The 25,791-nt window shown below is 27.8% G+C and overlaps 1 protein-coding gene across 1 annotated transcript; it reads right to left on the reverse strand.

The window, feature by feature from the left end:
• Positions 1 to 1,516: 1,516 nt before the first annotated feature.
• St4 (Sulfotransferase 4) lies at positions 1,517 to 25,791 on the reverse strand. Its single transcript, XM_075364559.1, has 7 exons — positions 25,578 to 25,791; positions 23,779 to 23,878; positions 21,125 to 21,323; positions 17,957 to 18,083; positions 6,747 to 6,841; positions 4,216 to 4,399; positions 1,517 to 1,691 (listed from the first exon to the last, which is right to left on the reverse strand). Exons 1-7 carry the CDS (start codon positions 25,789 to 25,791, stop codon positions 1,579 to 1,581), a joined length of 1,032 nt encoding a protein of 343 aa, XP_075220674.1. The 3' UTR covers positions 1,517 to 1,578.

Below are 25,791 nucleotides of genomic sequence, written 5' to 3' on the forward strand. Positions count from 1 at the left end.
ATAGCAATCTTTTTCATGATCATCTTGTTTTAAAAATAATATTAAATTATTTAAGATAGTATAGAATATCATGTTCATAATTGGAATTAATTTGTAGAAGATTTGGTTTAATTCTTTCAAAATTAAATTTGTTAATTTAATTTTTCACAGATTGTTTTTTTTTTTTTAATAATTTTTAAATTACTTCATTTTATTTGATTTTAATAATTTAAAATTTGGTTTTAAATTATAGGGATCTGTGTTATTTTTAGATACAAATGATTATATTTTAAAAATGCACTTTAGACGTCAAAAAAATGTCAAAGAAATAAAGATTTTTTTATTAAAAAAAAATCAATAAAACAATTTAATTAAATGTTGTTGAGTAACTTTTGATACTAAAATTTGTAACTTTTATCCTCAGATTTGTTTAATCTAAAAATTACAGTTCTGTTATAATTAATAATATGTATAACAAACTATGAAGATTGTTTTGAAATAAATCTCATCTGTAAAAATTCATAAAACTATGATTTATGTTTCATTTTAAAAGTTTTTTTTTAAATTTAATAGTGTACACAATATATTTTGCACAGTTATTTTTGAGACTGTTAATAACCACATGGTGGAGTCTTCCTGTAGCAGTTTTGGAGTACTGTTTTGCTCTTTATTATATTTCACTTGAATATAAAATTAAGGACACATACAAAAACTGGGGGCTGTAATTTAAAATAAATTATAATTCAGAAATTTTAAACAGTTTGTATTTCCAAAAATAAAAAATCCCTTTTGGCTTGCTGGAAGGCAGAGGTAGATTTTACTGGTGCTAAGTAGGGTATAAAAGGATTTCCACCTTAAAGTTAAGAAAAACTTCAAATTAACTCTATGACAATGGTTGCATGTGAAAAAAGTTTCACATGTTTAGCATACAACAAGCCCCATCTTCTTACAATTCCAGCAACATTTTGGTCATTCCAAAAGTACTAATGATCACTTTAAACCGATTCAATTCTGTGCCTATTAAGGGAGGTTTGTTTTTTTGTCTTCAAAATCCCATTTTTTGATGATCTCAAACATTTTTAGTTAAGGCTCTTATCAAAAGAATAGTAGGAGCTTTAAAAAAATTTGATATTTTACTTACGAAAGTTATAGAGATATTTTGTTTTTTCAAAGGGGCCCCCTATTTCCACCCCAATGGTCCGATTTTGCCCATTAACGAACTCTACTGAGATTTTGGGTCGTTATATTATTTGAAACTGATTGGCAGAAAATTATGGCAGTTATCGTGTTTACAAGAAAGTGAAATATATGTCTATGTATATATAAACTTTTGAACTGACGGTGATTTTGGGGGTCTGGGGGATGAGAAATGAGAAGATATGTCAATATTTTCCAGAAGTTGAATCATGGTATCCATTACAATAGGTAGCTTTCTTATGAAATCTACCTAAAAAGAGTACAAGTCATTTAATAATTCTTTGAAATTTACTCAAGTTTATCGAACAAATTTCATGATTTTGTTACAACCCTCTTTACATTAAATATTTATTTTTAATTATAAATAATTTTTTTTTGTATTTTTTCATGAACTATATTTATTTAACATATTCCAGGAAATCTTAGGTCAGTATTACCTAGATTCTCATTAATCCACTTGTCAGCTCGTTGATTTAATTGAGGTGTAAATTCTTCCGACCATCCACCAGTTATCCCTGGAATATTATGAAAAAAATATTAATTACTGTTTAATAACAATAAAAAAATAAGTTCCATTATTTTACTACAATAATTTTCAACATTCTTCAAGAACTACTGATTGTCTTTAAAAAGAGAGATATGACACTGAAAACTGCCAAATTATCAGTTAAATTATCAGTTATTTATTACCACCAAAATATTGCAAAATTGTAGAATAGTTGTTTCAGAGGAGTAGGGTGGATTTGAAATAGAAGATGATTTGGTGAACAATTTATTCACTCTTTATACCTAGCTGGAAAATAAATAGAAAACCTGCTTGGCTTTAGTAATCAAATAAACCTTTTATAAAGTTAACAAATCCTAATTTTAATCAGATAATGAAGGAGAGAAAGTAGTAGAAAGTTTATATATTGGATTAATATTGAAAAAAATATAGATTGGTAGTAACATTTAACTTAGAATTAATAGATATAAGAATAGGATACTGTTCCCTTGTATAAAATTGTTATAACTGTTATCATAAAATGTAACTTACATTTTTTTGTAACAAAAAGGTTAAGTCCTCATATTTTAATAATTTTAAATATCATGCGTTCAAATTAATAAGTTGAGATAATTCAATATTCTCTCTAAATTATCAAATAATTTAGGTTTATAATGAAATGAATAAATTTATTCTATTCAAAAAGGTGATTATCTGACTTCCTAGTATCTAGACATTGTACCTTATCCCATTCATACCTCATGAGTATAGTAAAGTGGAACTGTCTACCAACAAAAGATTTGAAATAAGATTTTAAGATTGGAATATAAGTTTCTTATATATTGGGGTGGGCACTGATTCTGTAATATGCTCGTTGAACGTTTATTGTCATTAGATGATTATTGGTTTCAATTTGTAGGATTAATATCATTACTCATTTTATTTGATTCTGTTTATGTATAATTATTCACCTTTTTAAAGAAATAAACTTTCAGTGTATTTTCATTCAAATCCGCATGAATTTGAAAATAGTGACTTGGTATCTTAATTTTTCTGTATCTGTGTACATTCTTTATGCAAAGCCAAAATATATTTTCACATATACAAGTTATGGTTTTATATATGTATATAATTAACATTTTTTGTAAATGTTTATGTGGGTGAAACAAAGTATTATACAGTTATAGTCCTTCTTTAGAACAATTATCAGAGTGAATCTAGATAATTCACGTAATTATTAAAAAAGTATTACCATTCTGTATAAAGCAGATACATGAAACTGTAAAAACATTCTTTGGTTTTAATAGCCAGCTGTAACAGTACATTGTTTACATTACCTTTTAAAACTTAACATTTGGGTTGTCAGGTTATGCCAGTAAAATAATGTTATGGTTTTATGATTCAAAATAAAGATTTTGGAGATTACTGGTTTTTTTTTACTGCATTGTTCATGTGTGTTATTATTAAAAAGGTGTAATGTTTGTAAGTATTAATGTATGAAACATCTGTGTGTATGTCCTATACAAAGATGCTTGCATATAAATCCAGAACTGCTGGATCAGTCAGATCGTAATGATTCTTTTAATGAAATTTTTATTAACATTTTTTGAATTCATCTGTTTGTTAAAATACCAAGAATTCTGCAATAATTAATTGATAGAAAATATCCAACTTACAGAGAATTTTATTTTTCAGTGTCATTTTTTTACAGCAATTTTTTGAAATGCTGATTAAATCAATGTCAGCAGCGTTCTGCAAGTTATAGTTTTATACCAGAGCACTCTAAAACATTTATCATCATTAATTTTATCATTTTCTTTATTCTTGTTATTTGTTCTATCTTTTGCTCTTTAAAATAAGAATGTAAAAGTATTTTAATGAACTATCTCCTATAGCTCAATGGTTTTTATTTACTATTGCTACCAATTTCTGGAATTTTGTTTCCAGTCACTACTTGGTTTGCGCATAACATTGTAATTTTTCAATTTTTGTAACTTTTAAGCTTTTTTTATTGATAATTATATTTTGTCTCATTATTTTAATTGTGAATAGAATAAAGATGTTTTGTTTTGTACCTTTTTCTCTTGATGATATGTTAATATTTCTGTTATCTGTAAGTATTATTGGTATCATTACAATTTTGACCTCCATTGGAGAGTTGTAACTGCTCTGCCTTTCATCTGGAAGGTTCTGGGTTCAAATACTGGTCAGATGTGGTGTTTTTCACATGAGAGGTGATGAAATGCATCACCTCTCATCCAATAAATATAATTAGGCATAAGCATCTGGTTGTGAACATGAATAAATAAATAAATAATTATTCTTACTGCTAACGTTCATATATTTTCTTGTTTTTATGAATTTCTGTTTATCAGATGATGTTTCATTATCATGGGCTTTTTTATACAGGAATTGAAAACAAGATACATATTTTGTTTAACATATCCCTTAAGATGACCCCTTAATATCTTCATAATAATAAAAAGAAATACCGTAAATTTGCCTAATTACTTAATTTTATTCATTATTTTAAGAGCGTTGTTTTTTTACATTACCTTTTCGAATAAATCCTTGAGCTCCGTTATTTAATATTCCAACTTCTTTTAGTGACTGAAAGTTTACAGCACGATTTTGTTTAAAGTTTTTTATGTCCAGATATTGTTTCAAGGCTTGTACATCATCTTTAGTAAGTGATTTACCAAGAAAGTCTGCTACTGTATGTAATGTTTCTCCTAGTTCCTGTAACAATGTTTTATTTATTATAAAATTTACTTAAGAACTTTAAAATAATGTATTGATATAAATATAAAGTAGAATTTTTGACTCTGTGTGTTTATTAATTTGCTGATGTTCATTAAATTCTTAAGAATTGCTGAGTCTGATTAATATTAAATGGTTATTTTATAACTGTATTTTTATAAAAATGTTTTAGGTATACATTTACCTACTTAAAAGCATAATCGAGTGAGCAATGTTATTTAATCAAGAGGCTTTAATTAAAAGGATTACATAATTTTTTGTACAAAAATAGTTTGTTGCTGACTGTCATGTTCCTTAAGAGCTAGATACTAGCTAGCTGTATAGCATCTCTGTATAGAAAGGATTTAATAAAATTTTATTTTCACCATTTTGTTATCAGTACACATAATTATTTTTCATTCTTTTTGCTGTTCTCCATTCATTTCTGTTCTGTGCTAATCTTTTAATCTCAGCCTTTTGCTGCTGGCAGCATTCTCAGTTATCTTTATATATTCTAGTCATTATCTTCTACAGTTTTTATTTTCCAAACATACCTCTAATATCAAATCAACTAAAACTGAACATCTTAATACTTGACCAACTAATGACGTTTGTCCTTTTACAACATTCTGTCACAAATTTCTCTCTGCTGGAATTCACAAGACTTCTTCAATTTGAATTTATCAACAGCCTAATTTTCAATATTTTCTTTTAAACACCACATATAGTAATTCCTCGCTCAACTTCTTTCTTTCACAATTAATTGTCTTTGTTTTATTTTTATTTATTTTCCGATTAAATTTCTTTCCTAGAAATGAATCCATGCTTTTTAGTATTTTCTTTTAAATCGTCTTTGGTTTCTACCAGAACAGTATCATCAGCAAATGTTAATTCTTTTTTCTCCATAGATACTCTATTTTCAAATTTTCCCTTCACTTTTCATGATGTTTCTTTTATGTTAAGTTGAAAAACAGGGGTCAGACTATATCTTTATCTCCATTCCTTTTTGAATTGGTGTTTACCTTTCTTTATCTTGTAGTATTATAACTGTTACCTGATTTTTGAGCAGATTATTTTTATACCTATTAAGTCCAGAATTTCCAACATGTAATATATCTGTGTACTGTTTTAGAATAGCAGCAGTAGTATAAAAAAAAATTGCATCATTTAATGTGCAAATTATGTTCTCAAATAATTTCTATTGATGTCTTCTAAATTTTTACTATCTTATATTTGTTTAATTTATTTATGATCATCCTACATCTTCTTTTTTATTATTATTTAAGTATACACTTATTATTGTTAATGCTTATTTGCATTTTAATCATTTTTGTTCATAAATTTTTGAAGAAAATAAGTAATTTTTCATAAATTTATATTAATTAATTTTAGTTATTTTTTATAAATTTTTTTTTCATAAATTCAATTTATGATGCTGCTCTGATCAGTGTTTTTTACAGTGGTTCGACGATACATTTTTGTAATCCATGGCGTAATACATCTACTTATTTTGGATGTTATCTCTTGATGCACAGTACATTATTGATCTGAATAAAGTATTTTTTTTTTTTTTTTTTTTTTTTTTTTTTTAGTTTTGTTGTAATTTTAAAATTAGAATGGTGTTATTAGTTTGAGGATTAGTAGTTATACACTGTGAATTACTGAAAACCATTAATAACCTGTAAAATTGTAAAGATTGTTCATAGTAATGCATACTGTTCTCAAAAAAAATTATACTGTTACAAAGAAATAAGTGTGGGATATTTTTCAACATTTAATTAATTGATTATAATGAAATTTTACTATGGTTTTTTTTTTTTATTATAATTTTTGATTATTCTTGATTTTTGTGCATTATTGTTTAGTTAGTTCTCTTGAAGTTAATAAATTGTTATTCAGTTTAGTAAAGCATTTTTTTTTCTATACAATAGTATTGATTGAGGTAAAACATACAGCTCTGTCCTGCTTTCAGATTTTTTAAAAGACTTCTATTGCTATATTAATAATATAGTATAGTATATATCAGTATACTATAATAGATTATTATGGATATTTTTAGGTTTACCAAATTTATGTGAATTACTACTTATTAAATTATGATGTTTTAAAACTAAATTAATTCAGTTTTAAAGTATGTACAATACTAAACGATTATACTTGTGAGCAACAGTGTTTCTTTTTTGCTGCAACTTTAAATTAATATTTACAAGTCACTTTATTATTACTATGCCGATTTCTTAAGGTTTCCTTCTTTTAATATTCTATTTTAACAGTGGAAAGTGTTTCCTTAAAGTTTTAATTATTCATAATTAATCAATTATATTCATAAAATAGTTTACTAGTTTACCTTATTCATATTTTCATAAAATAAGAATAAAACATTTGGATGATGTCTATGATTCCATCCTTCTTTAATATGTGACCAGTATGGTGTCCAGGCATCTGAAATTGATTAAAAGAAAACACATTTCTGTTTTATTTTATTTTTTTGTTTTAATCGATCAAAAGGAAATTTATTTTAATACCTTAAGATCTTGGCAGTATACATATATGCTGAATTATTCTTTAAATAAATTAAATAAATTATTAAATAAATATGTAAATAAATGTATTGCCTTATGTAATGGAAGAAAAAAGCAATACTACCGCCAAAAAAATGATCTCTACTTCCATCAGATTTTTTCCAGTATTTTGAAGTTTCCCTTGTCCAAACAATGAAATTTCTCCATATCTCAGTTATGGTTTAATCTATAATCATGAATTATTTCGTGTTGCCTCTGTATATTTATGCAATTAATTGTAATAAATTTATGAAAAAAAATGAGAAGTGGTAGAGAAATATTGATATATGATAATGTAGGTAAAATTAGCGATGAAATTAATTTTTTTTTTATGATTTTGCGTATAACAAAGAATATGGAAATTTTTTTGAGGAAAAAATCTTCACCCCAAAATTGGAGTTTTATAAATTTTTACTTTTTCACTGGATAAACTTGAAACTATTATTTTCTTCAATCAATCCAGGATAAGGCCAATAACCTGTTACAGCATCACCATCTCATCCTCGGGGTTTTCCAATATTTCTTTCTAACTGCTGGTGCTCCATTGTTCTTTGACGTATTTGCATTGGAGAAAGCTTGTGATTGTCTCTTCATATAATTCAATGCTTGATCAACTGTATGTGTTACTTTAATATTCATTCATGTATGTTCATTTCTGAATCTGTCTTCCTTTGAAACACCTTTGATTGATCTGAGAAATCCCATTTCATTAAAAGAAGATTAGAATGGAATTGAGAAATTCTATTTTCATCCCATTACATCTGAGGTCCTTCCTTCTAGTCACCCAACAATCCAAACCATACAGTAAGATACCAAGGCTATGACTTAGTAAAATTGAAGGTGTGTCTGTAGTCATTTTACCTTTTATTGTTCATCTTATTGTATCATATTCACTGATAAACAGGTTTTATTAAAGATATCCCTATCTTCTGCACAAGATAGATCACATCAGAGTTACTGGAAACGTTGAGTTTGCTGAACGGATACATTTCCTATGACACTCTTTGTCCTGAAATGAGTAACTTCCTGAAAATGCAATAATTTGCATCTTTGGTGGTAAAATCTTGAAGGCATATAATGCAGATAAGTGGATATAATTTATGAACAGATAATAAAAACCATCATCTTTTTAATTTCATCATTAGCAAAAAGCATTGTATTCAAATATTCATCTTCAACTTTAATGCACAGTGATATGTTATCCATTTTCCAAATTCTTAGAAGATTATCTAAGTAGATTTTAGACAAAATTGAGGACACTGCAACCTTATTTAACTCCTCTGTTAACTGCTATTTTCTCAGCTACTTTGCTTTCAGTACCAATCAATATTCTTGTGTTTCTACAAAAACTTTGGGAGATCTTAAGATTTATTTTCTGTGATAGTAATAGAATACATTTTACAGCCTGTTCTTACAGTCCATAGAGTGTAGATACTATTTGGAGAGATGAATATCACATTCATTTAGGAGGGTTTGACTTGTTGAAATCCAACGGTATAATTTAGATCTACAAAAGAGCAACATAAAACCACATCATTCACTCTTCCAAATAAGCCTCAAATATTGCTGGGAATAGCATTGCTATTTTTATGAGTGATTTGTAGTGTGATGGGTCAACCATAACTGCAAGGTTATGCATCATCCAACATGTGAATTATCATTATCATGTGCTTGCATCATTGAAAATACCATTTGTAGTTTCAAATAAAATGCACAATTTAATAAATTTAAAATCTTTACAGCAAATTGTGTTGCATTATCTGAACTATAAAGAATCTAAAACAGGAAAGTGCGATTCAACAAAAACTGAATATTCCTTATTAGATCTACGCAAAAAGTCAGATCTATAACCTGAGATCATGTCCCCATAACTCTGGAACCATGTTTGGTTTGCAGAAGATTGCTATCCATGGAGATTCTGTAACAACATCAATGATTTGTACAGGAAATTCACATTCCCATTTTCAGGAATGGTGTCAAACCCAATTTAAGCATAAACAATTAGACCTACCATTACACTTTATACAATTTGTCAGTGGGCACAATAAACCAAAACCCAAAACAGAATGATCTAGTGTGAGGGGCTGCTCAATTAACTGCTACAAGACTATTACCATGATTTATCAATATTAAGCAAACCAGTTATTTTGACTGATTTTACATTCATTTGAGATTTGAATTCCATATTTTCATGATTAACTTCATTGTAGGCAAGAATGGATTTTAGCACATAAATTAAAAGACCTGACATTTTAGTTCTGGCGATGCTATATGGACAACTTAAGTTGTATTAAAGATACACACTAGTTTTCAAGGCAGAATTAAGTTATCCTTTTCTATGTATGTGATATTTAGTCGCACAGGAGACCAGTATACTGGTACAGCTTGGTTGCACCAAGGTCAAAGTTGAAGTTCAGACAATATATATTAACTGAGTAAAATTCAGTGCTGTTATGCTGATTTTTACTAATTTACCAAATTGATTTTAAATATTTATTATTGTTGTAATTTTTTTTTTAGTCATAAAATAAGTAAAGTCGTAAGAGTGAAAGTAATATTCAACTTGAGTCGCTGAGGAGGAACAGGTAAAATTTTAAGTTCTGGGATGGTAAAGGTCAGAAATGCGATTACCAACAACTACTTTATGTTTAGTTGTTACAAAGTATTATTTTATCAACACTATCAAATGATACTCGGAATAAACCAAAAAAATAGAATTTTTGAACTCTAATGTTATAATCTAGTTCTAACTGCTTTCACTTTTTTTCAAGTTTGGTCAGCTGAGGACCATGTACATTACATTCATTTCTTTTTCTTTTGAGCATTTTTTTCTGCTCTTATGATAGTTCTTCATTCTTTTATTTTGTTTTTGCCTTCTTTCTTCTGACTATATGTTGTTTATTTCTTTTTTCTTCATTTCTCAGAATTCTTTGAAATCTTGTACCAGTTTTCTGGATGTCTTTCTTATACATTTTTCTTTTGATATTTTACATTTTTTTAAAGTCTAAACCACTGAGGTCTATTGAGTTCTGTTCTTTTTGTTGTAAATTTGGTTAAACATTTGTTTTGTGAACCTGTTATTCATTCATTCTCATAAAGTGGCTGAAGAATTTGCATCTTTTTCTAATGGATTTTATTTTTTAATAAATGTAATGGATACATTTATTAAAATAAAATGTATTTTTAAATTATTCTATGAAAGCTTTTCCTCCTTTACAATTTGATTTGTTGTAATCAAAATTGTTGGTGAATGATATTTGTATTTTCAGCATGTGGTGTCTAATTTAAGTTAATTTTTTAAATATTTTCTAGTGAATGAAGTTAATTGCTTTATATTTAAACTAAATACATTACACATTCTTTTCTTATCTTAAATACCATACATTATGTACTTAAAACACATACAACATACATATTATTTAATGTATTTTTTAAATAAATTTTATTGACTACACTCTTAATCTATTATTACTACTTTGTGGTTAAATTTTCCGCTAATAATATATTAGCATATTATAATAAAAATATAAATTATAAATAAGAGCAAATTAATATTGTATTTAAATAGTTATATGTCAGTATAAATACAAATCATATATAATTACTTACAAATTATTATTAATACTTAAAATATATTATTGCAGAATTAATAATTTGTAGACTTAAGAAAAATGTAAGAAGAAAATTTATCAAGAAAACTGAATGAAAAATAATAAGATAATATATAAATTAATATATTGTTAGAAAGAGAGGCAGTAGTAGAGTATAGATGACGGAATGAGATTCTTATCAGATTCAGTGGATAATGTTAGAGATTAACAGTGGATAATGTTAGAGATTAATTTAATGGAGATTATGTTAGGAGGTCTGCAGACTGGTGATTTTTGGAAAAAGTAGTGGTGCTTAACCTTTGCGAAAATGAAAGGAAAAGAAAAATATATAAATTAGAATAAAGACTGAAGATAATCTTAAAATAAAAAGCCACCTCTTAATTAGTATAGTTGTAATACTCTGCATGGTAGTTCATTTAATATTATTAATAATTTTATATACTCATATTAGAATATAATAAACTTCTTATCAAAAAATTATAATTCTCTAACTTCTTACTTTTTGAAGCTGATGTCATATTAAGAAGTAACTCAGCAACTTATTAACATTTATTTTGGTACCGACTTCAATAAGTAAAATTTTAAAGAATTGGAAAAGTATTTTTCTTATTTTTAGTATGTGTTTTAAAAGTACATTTTAGTTAAAATGTTTTAGTTATAATTAAAATATGAATAGAAACTACTACTCATATAATTTATGGGCTAAACTATTGAAATATGAATATAGAATGTAAAACTGCTAGATATATGAAAAAAATATGTTTACTAAAAATTTAAATGGCAAGAAACCTTAAATCAAGTAAAAGAAATTTAGTTTAATGATACAGACTAACTAATGAATATGAACTAAGGCTTTCTGAAATTTGCCAGTGTGAAATATATTTTTACCAAACGTTTTCTGACTAATTTTATTTACTATTCAAATACATTGAATATCAGAATGAAATTGGCTTACCAGTACTGCCCTGCTAAGCAGAAAGGCAGTATCTGAAAAAACACCATATTGAGAAAATCAGTTTTAAACTAGCCGTTATGATATTTTCAAATTTATTGTATGGTTTTTGTGGTTTCTGCAGTTATTTTGTCTGAAAATTCATTGTATAGCAATAAAATTAAAAACAAATGTTTTTTTCACTAAAAAAATGCAGATGCTGCTTTTTTACTTACATCTCTAGTTATATACACACCACTGAATAAATACAGTATCTGCATTCCTATCTAGTACTACTTAATATTTTATAGTAAGTAAGAAACTCCTATCTGTTACATATGATAACAGAATAAATAAATACAGAAAAACAGAATTAAATATTTAGTGAAAAAAAAAAAATTATTTTAAAGAGTGAAATATCTTCTAAAATTATCACTTCAACAATATTAATTATACTGTTTTTTTTTATTATTCATTGCATTCAGTTTTTAAAAAAGGATAAAATATTTATTAGTGGTTGTTACCTTTGCATTTTTAGCTGGTGATTAGTTCTTGAATATTTAAATAAAATTATTACCACAAGATTAACATATTTAAAAATATTTCTTTTGAACACAATATACTTACTTTAACACTAGTCAAATTTTTGTTTTACTCAACTTAAATGAATTCTGTAATAAAATGAAAACATTCTGTTCCTTTTCATGATGTAATTTGTTTGACATAACATGTTTAATTAAATTGTCTCTTAAAAGCTAGTAATTGAATTAAGTTTAGTAGACTGCCATATTTTCCCAAAATATTTTCTGATTTTGCGGAATAATGCCCTGTAGGGTTTTTAAGATTTTATCCCCTTTTCACGAGGACTCTTGTGTATTTCAGGAAAGGGGATTTTTTTGTGAATTTTTTCTGCAAAAAATCTAATTTTTGATATGAGGAGCTGTCATCATAATCATTTTTAAATTGCAAATAAAATTGCCCCTATTTTGACTCTAATTTTCACTATATCTTTCAAATATTCATTCTCACTTCTGTATTTTAACTTATTTTTTTGAACTGTAATCTTTCCAGTTGTAATTGTCATAATAATCCATACAAACTGCTTCAATATTGCATTAGTTTGCTGTAGACACTGCAGTTACAAAACCTCTGAAGTCATCAGTTTTTTTTTGTTTTTTTAATGAAAATTCCACCTGATGATGAAAACTGTCTATGCTCATGAATGAGTGCCCAGGTTCAAAATAAAAATAGTTATTTCAGTAGCTGCTATCATATGAATTAATAATTGTTATTAGGAATGTAGGAAGCACCAATTTTTGTTTTGGTTTAAGCAATTGTCCGACCAAATAATAAAATTGCTGGTATTTATGTACGTTTATTAAAAACATGTAGAAGGCACTAATGATATCTTCTTTATTTGACCGCTTACTTCTTTGTGCTAAAGAACTGAGAAAGGCTTTAATGTAGTTTTCTTCCCCACAGGGATGAATGTCTGACGATAAGTAGTTAGTCGTGGAGTAAAAGGAAAGTGCTTAAACATATCCAGTCTAGGCAGCATGATAATTTTCTGCAAATCAGAAGAAAAACAAACTGTTCCATCAGGCAACTTAATATCACCTTCTGCATATTTATGATAAGCAGATCTTGATTTAGTTGCTGTATTAATGTGGTTGTCCATGACATGACAATTAAAATCTATATTAGATTTATCATGTTAATGAAAGTTGAATTCTTCACACCTTTTTCACTGTTCATGGCCAAGTTTTGCAAATGATATTTTGTGTTGTTTTACAACTTTACGGTATAGTTCATACATAACACAATTTTTAAAGTTAGGGTCTTTTTCCAGGAAATGTGAATGCATTAGTTTTATGTTAACATCACTTGGGAAGATATGTTATATCAGGTGCGTTTTCTCGCCTGTAATGAGAGATTTGGGGATGGAATGATTCAATATATACAATTATTTCATAATTTTTATGAAATTTTTATGCTTTTTTTTATAAATGATTTCCTCTCTGATCAGGATTTGGTATAATGGAACCTTTAGGTGTTCCTAATAAAATATTATGCAGCATTTTGTCATTTCTCTGGTTATACCTTAAAGCAAATATTAAAATAACTACAAATTTCATGAACTTTTTCATCTTCTGATTTGAAAAAAAATACTTATATCTGTTTTGCTTAACTGCACTTTCAGATGTTCTTTTCTTTGTTTGTAATTGTTCACAAGAATTTAAAATGAATGCTCTTTCTTCTAGCCATGAACATCCCCAGAACTGGTTATTAATTGCAATTCTATAGCCTTAATTTATTTTTAAAGCATACCTTTTTTGCACATTTCACCACAGTTAGGCTTAACTTTATGATTTAGTTTCTTAGTCTATAATTTCATTTTCTTCCTTTCACAAATACTTTCATCATATTTTTCTGTTTTCTTATTTGGATGTTAGGATTGACTTTATCTGCTTTATTATCATCAACAATATAAATTTGTGATGTGCTGCAGCAAGAAATTTCTGTTCCATCATTTTCACTGATTTTTTTTTTCTTGTCTTCAGTCATTTGACTGGTTTGATGCAGCTCTCCAGGATTCCCTATCTAGTGCTAGTTGTTTCATTTCAGTATACCCTAAACATCATACATCCCTAACAATTTGTTTTACATATTCCAAACGTGGCCTGCCTACACAATTTTTTCCTTCTACCTGTCCTTCCAATATTAAAGCGACTATTCCAGGATGCCTTAGTACGTGGCCTATAAGTCTGTCTCTTCTTTTAACTATATTTTTCCAAATGCTTCTATCTTCATCTATTTGCCACAATACCTCTTCATTTGTCACTTTATCCACCCATCTGATTTTTAACATTCTCCTATAGCACCACATTTCAAAAGCTTCAAATCATTTCTTCTCAGATACTCCGATTGCCCAAGTTTCACTTCCATATAAAGCGACACTCCAAACATATACTTTCAAAAATCTTTTCCTGACATTTAAATTAATTTTTGATGTAAACAAATTATATTTCTTACTGAAGGCTCGTTTCGCTTGTGCTATTCGGCATTTTATATCGCTCCTGCTTCGTCCATCTTTAGTAATTCTACTTCCCAAATAACAAAATTCTTCTACCTCCATAATCTTTTCTCCTCCTATTTTCACATTCAGTGGTCCATCTTTGTTATTTCTACTACATTTCATTACTTTTGTTTTGTTCTTGTTTATTTTCATGCGATAGTTCTTGTGTAGGACTTCATCTATGCCGTTCATTGTTTCTTCTAAATCCTTTTTACTCTCGGCTAGAATTACTATATCATCAGCAAATCGCAGCATCTTTATCTTTTCACCTTGTACTGTTACTCCGAATCTAAATTGTTCTTTAACATCATTAACTGCTAGTTCCATGTAAAGATTAAAAAGTAACGGAGATAGGGAACATCCTTGTCGGACTACCTTTCTTATTACGGCTTCTTTCTTATGTTCTTGAATTATTACTGTTGCTGTTTGGTTCATGTACATGTTAGCAATTGTTCTATCTCTGTATTTGAACCCTAATTTTTTCAAAATGCTGAACATTTTATTCCAGTCTACGTTATCGAATGCCTTTTCTAGGTCTATAAACGCCAAGTATGTTGGTTTGTTTTTCTTTAATCTTCCTTCTACTATTAATCTAAGGCCTAAAATTGCTTCCCTTGTCCCTATACTTTTCCCAAAACCAAATTAGTTAGGAGAAACCAAATTGGTCTTCTCCTAACACTTCTTCCACTCTCCTCTCAATTCTTCTGTATAGAATTCTAGTTAAGATTTTTGATGCATGACTAGTTAAACTAATTCTTCTGTATTCTTCACATTTATCTGCCCCTGCTTTCTTTGGTATCATGACTATAACACTTTTTTTGAAGTCTGACGGAAATTCCCCTTTTTCATAAATATTACACACCACTTTGTATAATCTATCAATCGCTTCCTCACCTGCACTGCGCAGTAATTCTACAGGTATTCTGTCTATTCCAGGAGCCTTTCTGCCATTTAAATCTTTTAATGCTCTCTTAAATTCAGATCTCAGTATTGTTTCTCCCATTTCATCCTCCTCAACTTCCTCTTCTTCCTCTATAACACTATTTTCTAATTCATTTCCTCCGTATAACTCTTCAATATATTCCACCCATCTATCAACTTTACCTTTCGTATTATATATTGGTGTACCATCTTTGTTTAACACATTATTAGATTTTAATTTATGTACCCCAAAATTCTCCTTAACTTTCCTGTATGCTCCGTCTATTTTACCAATGTTCATTTCTCCTTCCACTTCTGAACACTTTTCTTTAATCCACTCTTCTTTCACCAGTTTGTACTTCCTGTTTATAGCATTTCTTAATTGCCGATAGTTCCTTTTACTTTCTTCATCACTAGCATTCTTATATTTTCTACGTTCATCCATCAGCTGCAATATATCGTCTGAAACCCAAGGTTTTCTACCAGTTTTCTTTATTCCGCCTAAGTTTGCTTCTGCTGATTTAAAAATTTCCTTTTTAACATTCTCCCATTCTTCTTCTACATTTTCTACCTTATCTTTTTTACCCTTACCTCTTGCGTTGTCCTCCTCAAAAATCTTCTTTACCTCCTCTTCCTCAAGCTTCTCTAAATTCCACCGATTCATCTGAGACCTTTTCTTCAGGCTTTTCACTGATATTTATTAAATAATCTACATCAGACTGATCATTGTCAACTCCAACATCTGTACTATTTGTAATACTAATGTCAAGAAAACTTGCGTCAGAAGAATGTTTTTCAGTACTAGAAACAGTTTATGCATTGTACATACTGCCTTTTTCCTTAGTAGTATGTAGTTACTGCCTTCCTACATAGTTTTGTCTTTATTTTCATGCTGATGCTGCTAACTTCTATTGCTGTATCTCCAAAACCACAGTAGATACAGAATTTTTGGCTAGTTTACTGAATTTCTCATCCCAAAATACATAAGAATCATTTTTAATCTGAAAATCGTCATTTTTATAGATATGCCTTTTTTCGTAGCAGGGTAGTATAATGATAGTTTTTCATTAATCGTTGTGGGTTTCATTTGTAGCAAGAATTTCATCTTACAAATTATGATCTCTATAGTCGAGCATATTTCCATAGAGTGAATGAAGAAATAAATAAATAAATACTATTTTACTATACAAATGGAAAATCGAAGCAAAACAATAATTAAAAAATTTAAATTATTTACAAATTGTCCTTTTAGATAATGTTTCAAGAAAAAAGTTACAATGGGACCATGAAAGGAACTTTCTCTACAGAATAAAAGAAAGAGTCAGATGTGCTTGATTAAGAGTAAGGCTTGCACATACAGCTCAAATTGTTTTTTGGGATTACCTTTTCTGAAGCCTCTTAAAAAAAAGAATTAACTATACAATATTGTTTTAAGTAGATAGATTTTAAATTTAGGAGTAAAAGTTTTCCTTGTAATTCTCAATAATTGGTTTTAGGAACACTTCAGTACAAAACATGTTGCTTAAATCTACAAATTATAATAATTTTACATGGTGTGCAGTGACTATTATACTTACAGAAAGTAAATTAAATGCGTACAATCATGCACATTGTATATCCACATTCACAGAGAACAAATGAAGATACAAAAAGTAATAATAAATCATTAAGTGATAATAATAATTCAAATAATAATAGCAATTGATAAATTGATTGACTGAAAAATGACTAATTCAATAAATATAAGAAAATATGGTAAAATAAATTTAAAATTATGTAGTTGGTTTATTAAAATTAATCTTTCATTTTTGAACATTCAACTCCTTTTAAAACAAAAGTAAACTCCTTAATTACAGATCAGAAATATTCAAACATACACTTTCACAAACATATGTGCTATAAATGAATGTATTGTGCATGCGCACAACATCCTCACACCCACACTTATAGTTAAAGTTAACCGAATAAATATTAATAATATACTTGATTTGGTTGTTAACAAATAATGTTCATTATTAAAACAAACCATTAAAATAAATATTCATTAAATTTTCTTTTCCATTAATAGGTTTTATTCTTAAAATAATTAAAAACTAAATCATTTTAATCTTCACCTTCTCATGTGAATCAATTGAAAATAAAAATTAATACAGTATAAATCCATACATACTTAATTATGTATGGATTTCCAGATAGTTGGAAAAATTGGCCCTAAACATACTCTATAAATCAACAACACAGGTCATTAATCATACTGCGCATATCACTTCCCTTACAAACATAACTAATCAGATCATTCATTTTCTCCTGATAACTGTAAAAGTTAAATTTGCCAATATTAATTAAACTGGTTTTGCTTTTACTTATTTTCTAGTATAGACCCTGCTCTTGCATGAACTCAAATCTTTTTAATAAAAACAACCATTATTTTAACAAATAAAAGCATCTTATACTCACTTAAGTTACGCTCAAAGTAATCCCAGTGTTTTTCAAAATCTCCTTTAAATCCCTGAGTTTTAAATAATTTGTTTAAATGATAGTAAGACACAGCAACATCTTTTGGATTTCTTGCAACATATATTACCTAAAAAATTATTTGTGATGTATTATTATTTTCTACTGCATTTTACGAAAATTATTTTTCTATGAGTAATATTATTAGTAATCTGTTTATAAATAGTAACTTTATTATTGTGGCTTATAATAAACTGCCAAGTAAGTGATTGATTTCCTCAGTTAAGTATTCTGTTTTTGTATTATATTATACTTATGCAGAGTAGAAGAAAGCAGTATAAAAATTTTAAATATAGTGAATAATAATGCCAGTTATGTAATTCACCAAATAATCCAATTATAAAAACCAAATATTTTACACCGTTAGGTCGAAATTAACATTTGTAACCGGTATACGGGAGTTCACTAAATGGAATAGTTTAATTATTATTAACTTTTACTTATATGACACACCAGAAATCTAAACTCTTGTTAATCAGCAATTCACAAAGATACGAATAATACTGATCTAGTAATATGAGTAATAAAGGGACTTTTACTCTATCCAAATGTTTCATGTAAAATTGTTGAATTAATAATTGTATAAATATTTTATGTTAGTAAAAACTAATATTTCAGTAATTGTGTAACTGTCCACTTTATTAAAGAATTGGAGAATTGTATCTCAAATGAAATTAGTTTAAATGAAGTGCTGCAAAAACTGTGTGTGTGTGTAATTTAATAGGTGTACAAGGAAGTCCTGTATTGTCCACATTAAGTCTTTTTAAACTAAAATTATTCAACCGACAAAAACATCTGAACAAAGTTGTAATAATTTCCTGGCATTGGTTATTTATTCTTATATAATAGAAAAATAATCTTTGAATAATCGTTGAATTGTAAAATTATCATTATATTTTTAAACAAACCAAAGAAAGATTAAAAAATTAAAAAAATCTGTATTTTATTAATTCCTTTCTGCTCTCTCACCTCTAAGATGACCTCTCAAGAAAAAGGTTCTGATGTTTCTATGTTTAATATGATAAATGGAGGAAACTAAAAAAGAATCCACTGAAAAATGTACAACCATAAACAAGTTTTCTAAGATTTCTTTCTTGGGGCTTGGGGCATAAATTGTGATGAATTTTATTGTAAAATTGTTATTAAATGTTAATTACTTAAACTTTTAATAGTATTTAAAGTTTAAACAAACCAAAAAAAACATTTTTTAATTCAAAAAACCAATATTTTTAAACTTTGATTGGCTTCCCCACCCAGAACATTCACCCAAAGTATTTTTTGGGGGTTCACTTGCAATACTATTATGCCTAGAAAGAAATATTGGTTAAAAATATGCAATAAATAAAAAGATCATTTTTCTCAATTTTTGGGGAAACTTTTTAAAAATTCTAAGATATGCATGTACGCATATACTGAGCTTAATATAAAGTGGGGTTATGTTTACAAAATTTTGAGAAAATTGACCCCAAAAAACATACCTCCCTGGAGATATTGACTCCAAAATTTTACCCACAAATGCTCAATACACATGAATCTCTACAAAATTTCATAAAAATTGGTTTATGCAGTGAAAAGTTATTAAGCTTCAAAGATGCCAACATATGCTGGTGTTTTTTTTTTTTTTTTGGGGGGGGGGGGTCCCTGGGCAAGAGATGAAAAAACCCCATCCCCAATTTTTTTTACTGATTACTAAACTTGTTTCTTGCAGTATAACTCCAGAGTTTTGATGCCAGGAAAATTGAATCACTTGAATTTATTTAATTTCATATTTATAAAATGTACTTTCGAAAACAAATATTTTCACTAAAAAAAATTATTTTATTTTACAATTTTAATTATTTTACTGTTTGAGCAGTGCCTCTTTGGTTTAGATGGGAGACACTGTTTTCTTCTTTTTTTTCTAATGAGATTGATTTCACCTTTTATGGAGTCACATAATTTTTAATCTTATTGCCAACCTTACAGTGTGTTTTCAGATGGTTTTTTTTTTGTTGTAAAGTATTGGACAGTTATATGTAGTATACCATTATCCACTACAATATTTCTCTCAATCTGGAATTGCAAGGTGAAATGTCTACAAAACTTTCTGCAGAGTATATTTTAAGCTTGGAAATCATAGCTTTGATTCAGTATATTGAATCCCTTACTTGCCACATGTGTAATTTTGCGTGTGCATAACTAACTGTGCACAACATATCACATGTGTCCCTTTAGTTTACATAATGAATAAGTCTATCATAATCTACTGAGAATAATTAATTTTGATTGAATGAATAGAATAATAAATATGATCCCCATTTAAAAACAGAAGTTAAAATAAAGTTCATTAATATAAATATTTTCTCTTGTTATTGGTAATAACAACTGGTATTTACTTACTTAGCGAGTCCTGATCTGATACTTTGTACATAACAAAATTAAAATATTTCGTGTGATTAAATTTAACCATAATATTATTATTACTTAAAATATTATTCTGTCACAAAACACGTTATAAACACCATTACAATTCTGCAATTGGTTTTGTCTGCGGTCAACTATATCTGGAAGCAATAATGTTAACTGAACCTCAATAACCAAAACATATCAATAATATAGATATTCAAAATTCAAATATAATTGAAAGTAACTGTTTGAGGCTGCTATTAGTTCTTTGATACTATTTTCCAGCCACTATTCTATTATTGGGTTCTAAGTAATAACAACCCCGATTATCAAGAAATGTAACAAGCCAAGATACACTAAGAGCATAATAAAAGATGCAGCTGGCTTCAGATCTTGAATCAACAAAGCTGCACCACCGATCCAAAAAGTAAATAAATTATTTGATATAGATTTATATTTTATGCTGTCAGAAAGAGTTGTTAATTTACAATCAAAATTATGCAAGATCACCGTATATTAAAATATTGACAATTGTATAAATGTCTCTCCTACTTATTGAAAATTTAATTGTTGATGGAAACCTAAGAAATTAACTACTGTAAACTCATACTATCAGTCTATTTTTGTATCAAGTTAATGTAATGAAGTGTTCAATTTTTGTCTAATTTCGTAACTGATTAAGAAGAAAAAATAGCATTAAATAATAAATGTATAGTTAATACAAACCTTACATCCAGTTTCAAGTAAATGTGGTGGTAAAAGACTAAATGGTAAATGTGTTTTTATAAAACGTGGTTCTGTCATTTCATTCAGCGTTTCATAAGCAGGACATATTATTTGTTTGATTATTTCTAGTTTATCTGGATACCCCTCATTTTCTTTTAAAAACTTTTCCTTTAATTCTTCATGAATAAATGTACTGAACCTATAAATAAAATATAATATATAAATAAATAATACAGATTGAATTTACAAATATCTATCTATCTAAATTGCCATATATATACATTTATTAATGGCAATTTTATTTTAATTGTTATAATTATTAGATAATTTGGATGATAAGATAAACCTTTATTCTATGACTAAAGAAAGTGGTATTTTTAAACTTGCATAAGTTGTTTTTTATGACAAATTTAAATTCTAGTTAATGCTGTAACTAGTGTCTGATTAGTTCCATTACAGTCTCTCTTCAATATTCTTGTAGTTGAGAATGTACTAACATTCTTACATACAAGAAAGAGTAAAATAAAAGAGGAAATGATATAGAAAACTACCAAAAATAGAATATGAAAGATTTAGGTATACAGAAACTGATTTATTTACAGAAGGCAAAATATAATTTACAGAAATAAATCACACTTTGACATTTTGATCAGCTATTATGATTTAAAAAAAAAAAATATCTTTGAAATACATGAGAGTATGTTTTGAGTAGATAATTTTGGATTTATTATCTCATTTTTTTTGTTACCAACGCATTAAGATTCAGTAGTGAAGCAAAGAGTGAGTTAGAAGTTGAACTTATTTTAATCCTATACCTAAAACTACTTATTATTGTGGAAGAAAAGGAATTTGTCAAAGAACTACAGGTTTTTTAAAATGAATAACTATGCTGAACTTTTACACAAATTTCTGTACTATCACAGATGCTAATGTAATGTATTTTGACCATATGTAAATTGGCTTATATTCAGATAATGTAATTTTGTGATTACGATCTTCCACAAATCTACTTGTTTAGTTTCTTGTAATAAATATGAATATCAAAAAAATTTTGTTAGAATGATCACAATTATTGGTTCAAAAAATATAGGAACACTCATTAAATGAAGATCTTTATAGAATTTTTAGCAAATCTATCTTTCTTATCTCCCACGTACCTGCTTTCTACTCTAGCCTAACAGCTCTTTCTAAATTTTAGTTACATGATGATCTTCAAAACTGTAATAAGTAGTGAATATGACAGATAATCAGTCTGTGATTAAAATTGTATATATATATATACACACACACACACACACATGAGTTTTGTCCCAAAAGTTAAGTGTACTGATTTTCCTATGGATGAACAGGTATTGTAAAACGTCCTTGATGTATAACAGCACGTGGATAGTGACCTTGGCTGCACGTGCATACTTGTTTCATCTGGATCGATTGAGTCATGTGCTACTGCTGTTCATGTATGATTGTGCTTTATAACCTCGTTGCATTTGCAATGGAGGAAAACATTGACCAACGTTACACTATCAAATTTTGTGTGAAACTCAACAAGTTTGTAACAGAAACATTTGATTCTTTAACCAAAGCTTATGGAGATGCCACTCTATTGAGAACTATGGTTTTTAACTGCCACAAAACTTTCAAATAGGGCCGAGAAAATTTTGAAGACGACGGTTTTTCTGGAAGATCCAAGGTGAAAACAATGATTATTGTTTTTCTCGACTGCTATGGCATTGTGCACAAAGAATTTGTGCCTCCAGGACAGACAGTTAATAGCATCTTTTACAAAAATGTATTGTAAAGACTTCGAAAATGGGTCCATTGAGTCCGAATGGACATTGCTTATGATTAGATGCTGCACTATGATTATGCGCCAGCTCACACTTCAGTTTCAATTCGAGAATTTCTAGCAAAGAAAAACATTCCCCTACTTCCAAAGCCCAGATCTAGCTCCATGCAATTTCTACCTCTTTTCTAAGTTGAAGGGTCATCATTTCGGGACAATGGAAAACAAAAAAAACTGTTACCGATGAGCTAACACTTAAGGAAATTTACTTCTGGTACTGCTATGAACAGTGGAGAATGTTGGAGCCGCTATGCAACTTCTCAAGGGTTATACTTTGAAGGAGATAACTTGTAATTTCAGGTAAGTCCAATAGATAATTAAATAAAACAAAGTACACTTCCTTTAGGGAGAAACCTCATGTGTGTATTTATTTATCTGTTAAATACTAAATGACACACTTTCAAATGAATGGAAATTTTTCTTCCAAAGGCCTTTCAGAGCTAATTCTTTATTGGATTCTAACTATATTCAGTGGAATATCTAGAATCAGTGTTATCATTGATGCCTGACTTAAAAAGAAACTATAAACATATTAACTTTGACAAATATTTTGTCAACACAAAATAGACTCAATATATTGTTTAGTTGGGATACTTAATGGTATTTCTAATTCTTTAAAGATATTCACTGTTGTCAAAAATTCTAACAAATTTTTTACTGAGGAAGGAGCAGATAAATTTAAACATAATATCAATGAAGAAAAAAAGAAAAAAAAGACTATTATATTCATGTTCTTTCAAAATCATTAATCAGATTTATATTCACTGCTGTTTAGTTAATATGTGACCATAATTTTATATTGATTACTTACTCTAGGAATGGAAATCTATTAGCTAATGGTACAGATGATGCTTTTTTAAAATTTAAATTGTTTGCAATTAACCATACAAGTTCTTGAGTCCATGTTGTTCCTGTAATTAAATAATTTTTTTTATTAGTTTTTATGAATTACCATTAAAGATATTACCACAATTACAGTTATCATTGTTAATGGGAGTTGAATGTTGTAGTATATGAAAAATGCTAAGCATGATCATGATTCAAGTGAAGAGCCTTCAGACAAAGGCCAGAGACACTATTAATCTGTCACGGAAATCAGTATCTCCATGCCAAACTCAAATTAAAAAAGTTGATTAATAATAAAATGAACTCTTAAGTATACCATTGTAACAAATTTTAAAAATGTTTAAACATTATGTAGGATAAACACAAAACATTGCACTTGAGTTTTTCCAGTTGATACTCTTTTTTCCAGTTTGATATTTCCTAACAAGTCTGTGGGATACTCTTTTTTAAATTAATTAATTTTTTTGTTCAATGTCCAATGAAAATATATAGAAAGTCATTTACATTTCATAATATTATACTAATTATTTGGGTACATCCCAAAAAATTTAGATTGTAACTTATTTTTGAACTACCTACTGGGACTATTTCTTTTTGGCTCACTCCTAGTACAACATTAAAAAATGATTCAGAGTTCCTAGTTATCCTTTGAATTTTCTCTTTGCTACCCTACACTAGCTATATTTTAATTTCTTGAAACATCCATTTCTCTGTCATTGAAGACATTCTTATCTTCTTGCAATGCCTCCACTGATAACCTAATTTGAGATTATATAATAAACTGCTTAAATTTTCTTACAATAATTATCAGAGAACATTTCTTCTCTCTTCACCAGATTATTACTTTTAACCCATATGTGGGCCAGCTGTAACTTAAGATGTTTGTTTTATATGGAAAAATAATCAGATATACAGAGTGATTTAGAAGGAAAGGGAAATAACTTGGAAACTGATTCTAGAGCTTGAAATAAGGAATAAAATTCATACAAACATATGTCAAAAAATGCTTTGTTATAGAGTTACAGTTAGCGAAAAATTTTACCCAGATTTCAGTGCACCAGGTAAAATGACATGCTGAAATGTTTAAGGTGTTGTGTAAGGGGAAATCTTCATAGTTTCTTATGTTTTTTGACCTTCAAAATTGGATAAAACAGGCCTTAGTAGTTTTCATGATATCCAACATAAAACAAAAAAAAATGGTGACCAAAAACACGTTTTATTAGGTCTGATGTACAATAACATTGTTAATTGACTAATAAATATGCAACTTTATTATCAAAACTTGTAGAGAATTTAATTCTGAGAAAATTTATATAATAAAGTGTATGAAAAACAAGAAAAAAAAAATCAAATTTTATTATTAAAAACAAAACTGAACCAAACAAAATACAACTAACTGGCTTATTTGTTTTTTGTAGAAGAAAACAGAATTTTAGCATATGTTTTGTCTTTAAAAGTTAGTTTAATCAGTTTGAACATGAAATATGTACTTATGTTGGTAGAATACCCAAGGTTAATTTAATTAACCATTAAATTCAGATGGGATCCATTGATAAAAAAATAATATATATCATTGTAAAACACAATTTTTAAATTAAAATTATGTTTCATTTTATTCTGGTGATTTTCATTTTAAACATTTTATTTTTGCATTGTAAAAACAAGTAAACCAGGTACCACATTCATTTATCAACATTGTTAAGTTGACATATTACATAAATAATTATGATAAATAATAATTTTATCTAAATTGTTTAACCTTACCAGATCGTGGAAATGTAATTACCCAAGTGTCATCTGGTTTAACTTTAAAATTATAATAATGTTGTGCTTCTTTTGCAAATTTACTTGGAAAAAAGTAACGTTCTGGTCCAACTTGAACAAAACCAGTTCTTTCTCCATTGTAATCGTTTAATAATTGTTTATTTAAATCGTCATCAATGTGTTCTATTTGAAATGGTAATTCAGCATTTTTCAT

This window comes from Lycorma delicatula, chromosome 4 (genome assembly GCF_047948215.1).
Source record: "Lycorma delicatula isolate Av1 chromosome 4, ASM4794821v1, whole genome shotgun sequence".
NCBI classification, from domain to species: domain Eukaryota; kingdom Metazoa; phylum Arthropoda; class Insecta; order Hemiptera; family Fulgoridae; genus Lycorma; species Lycorma delicatula.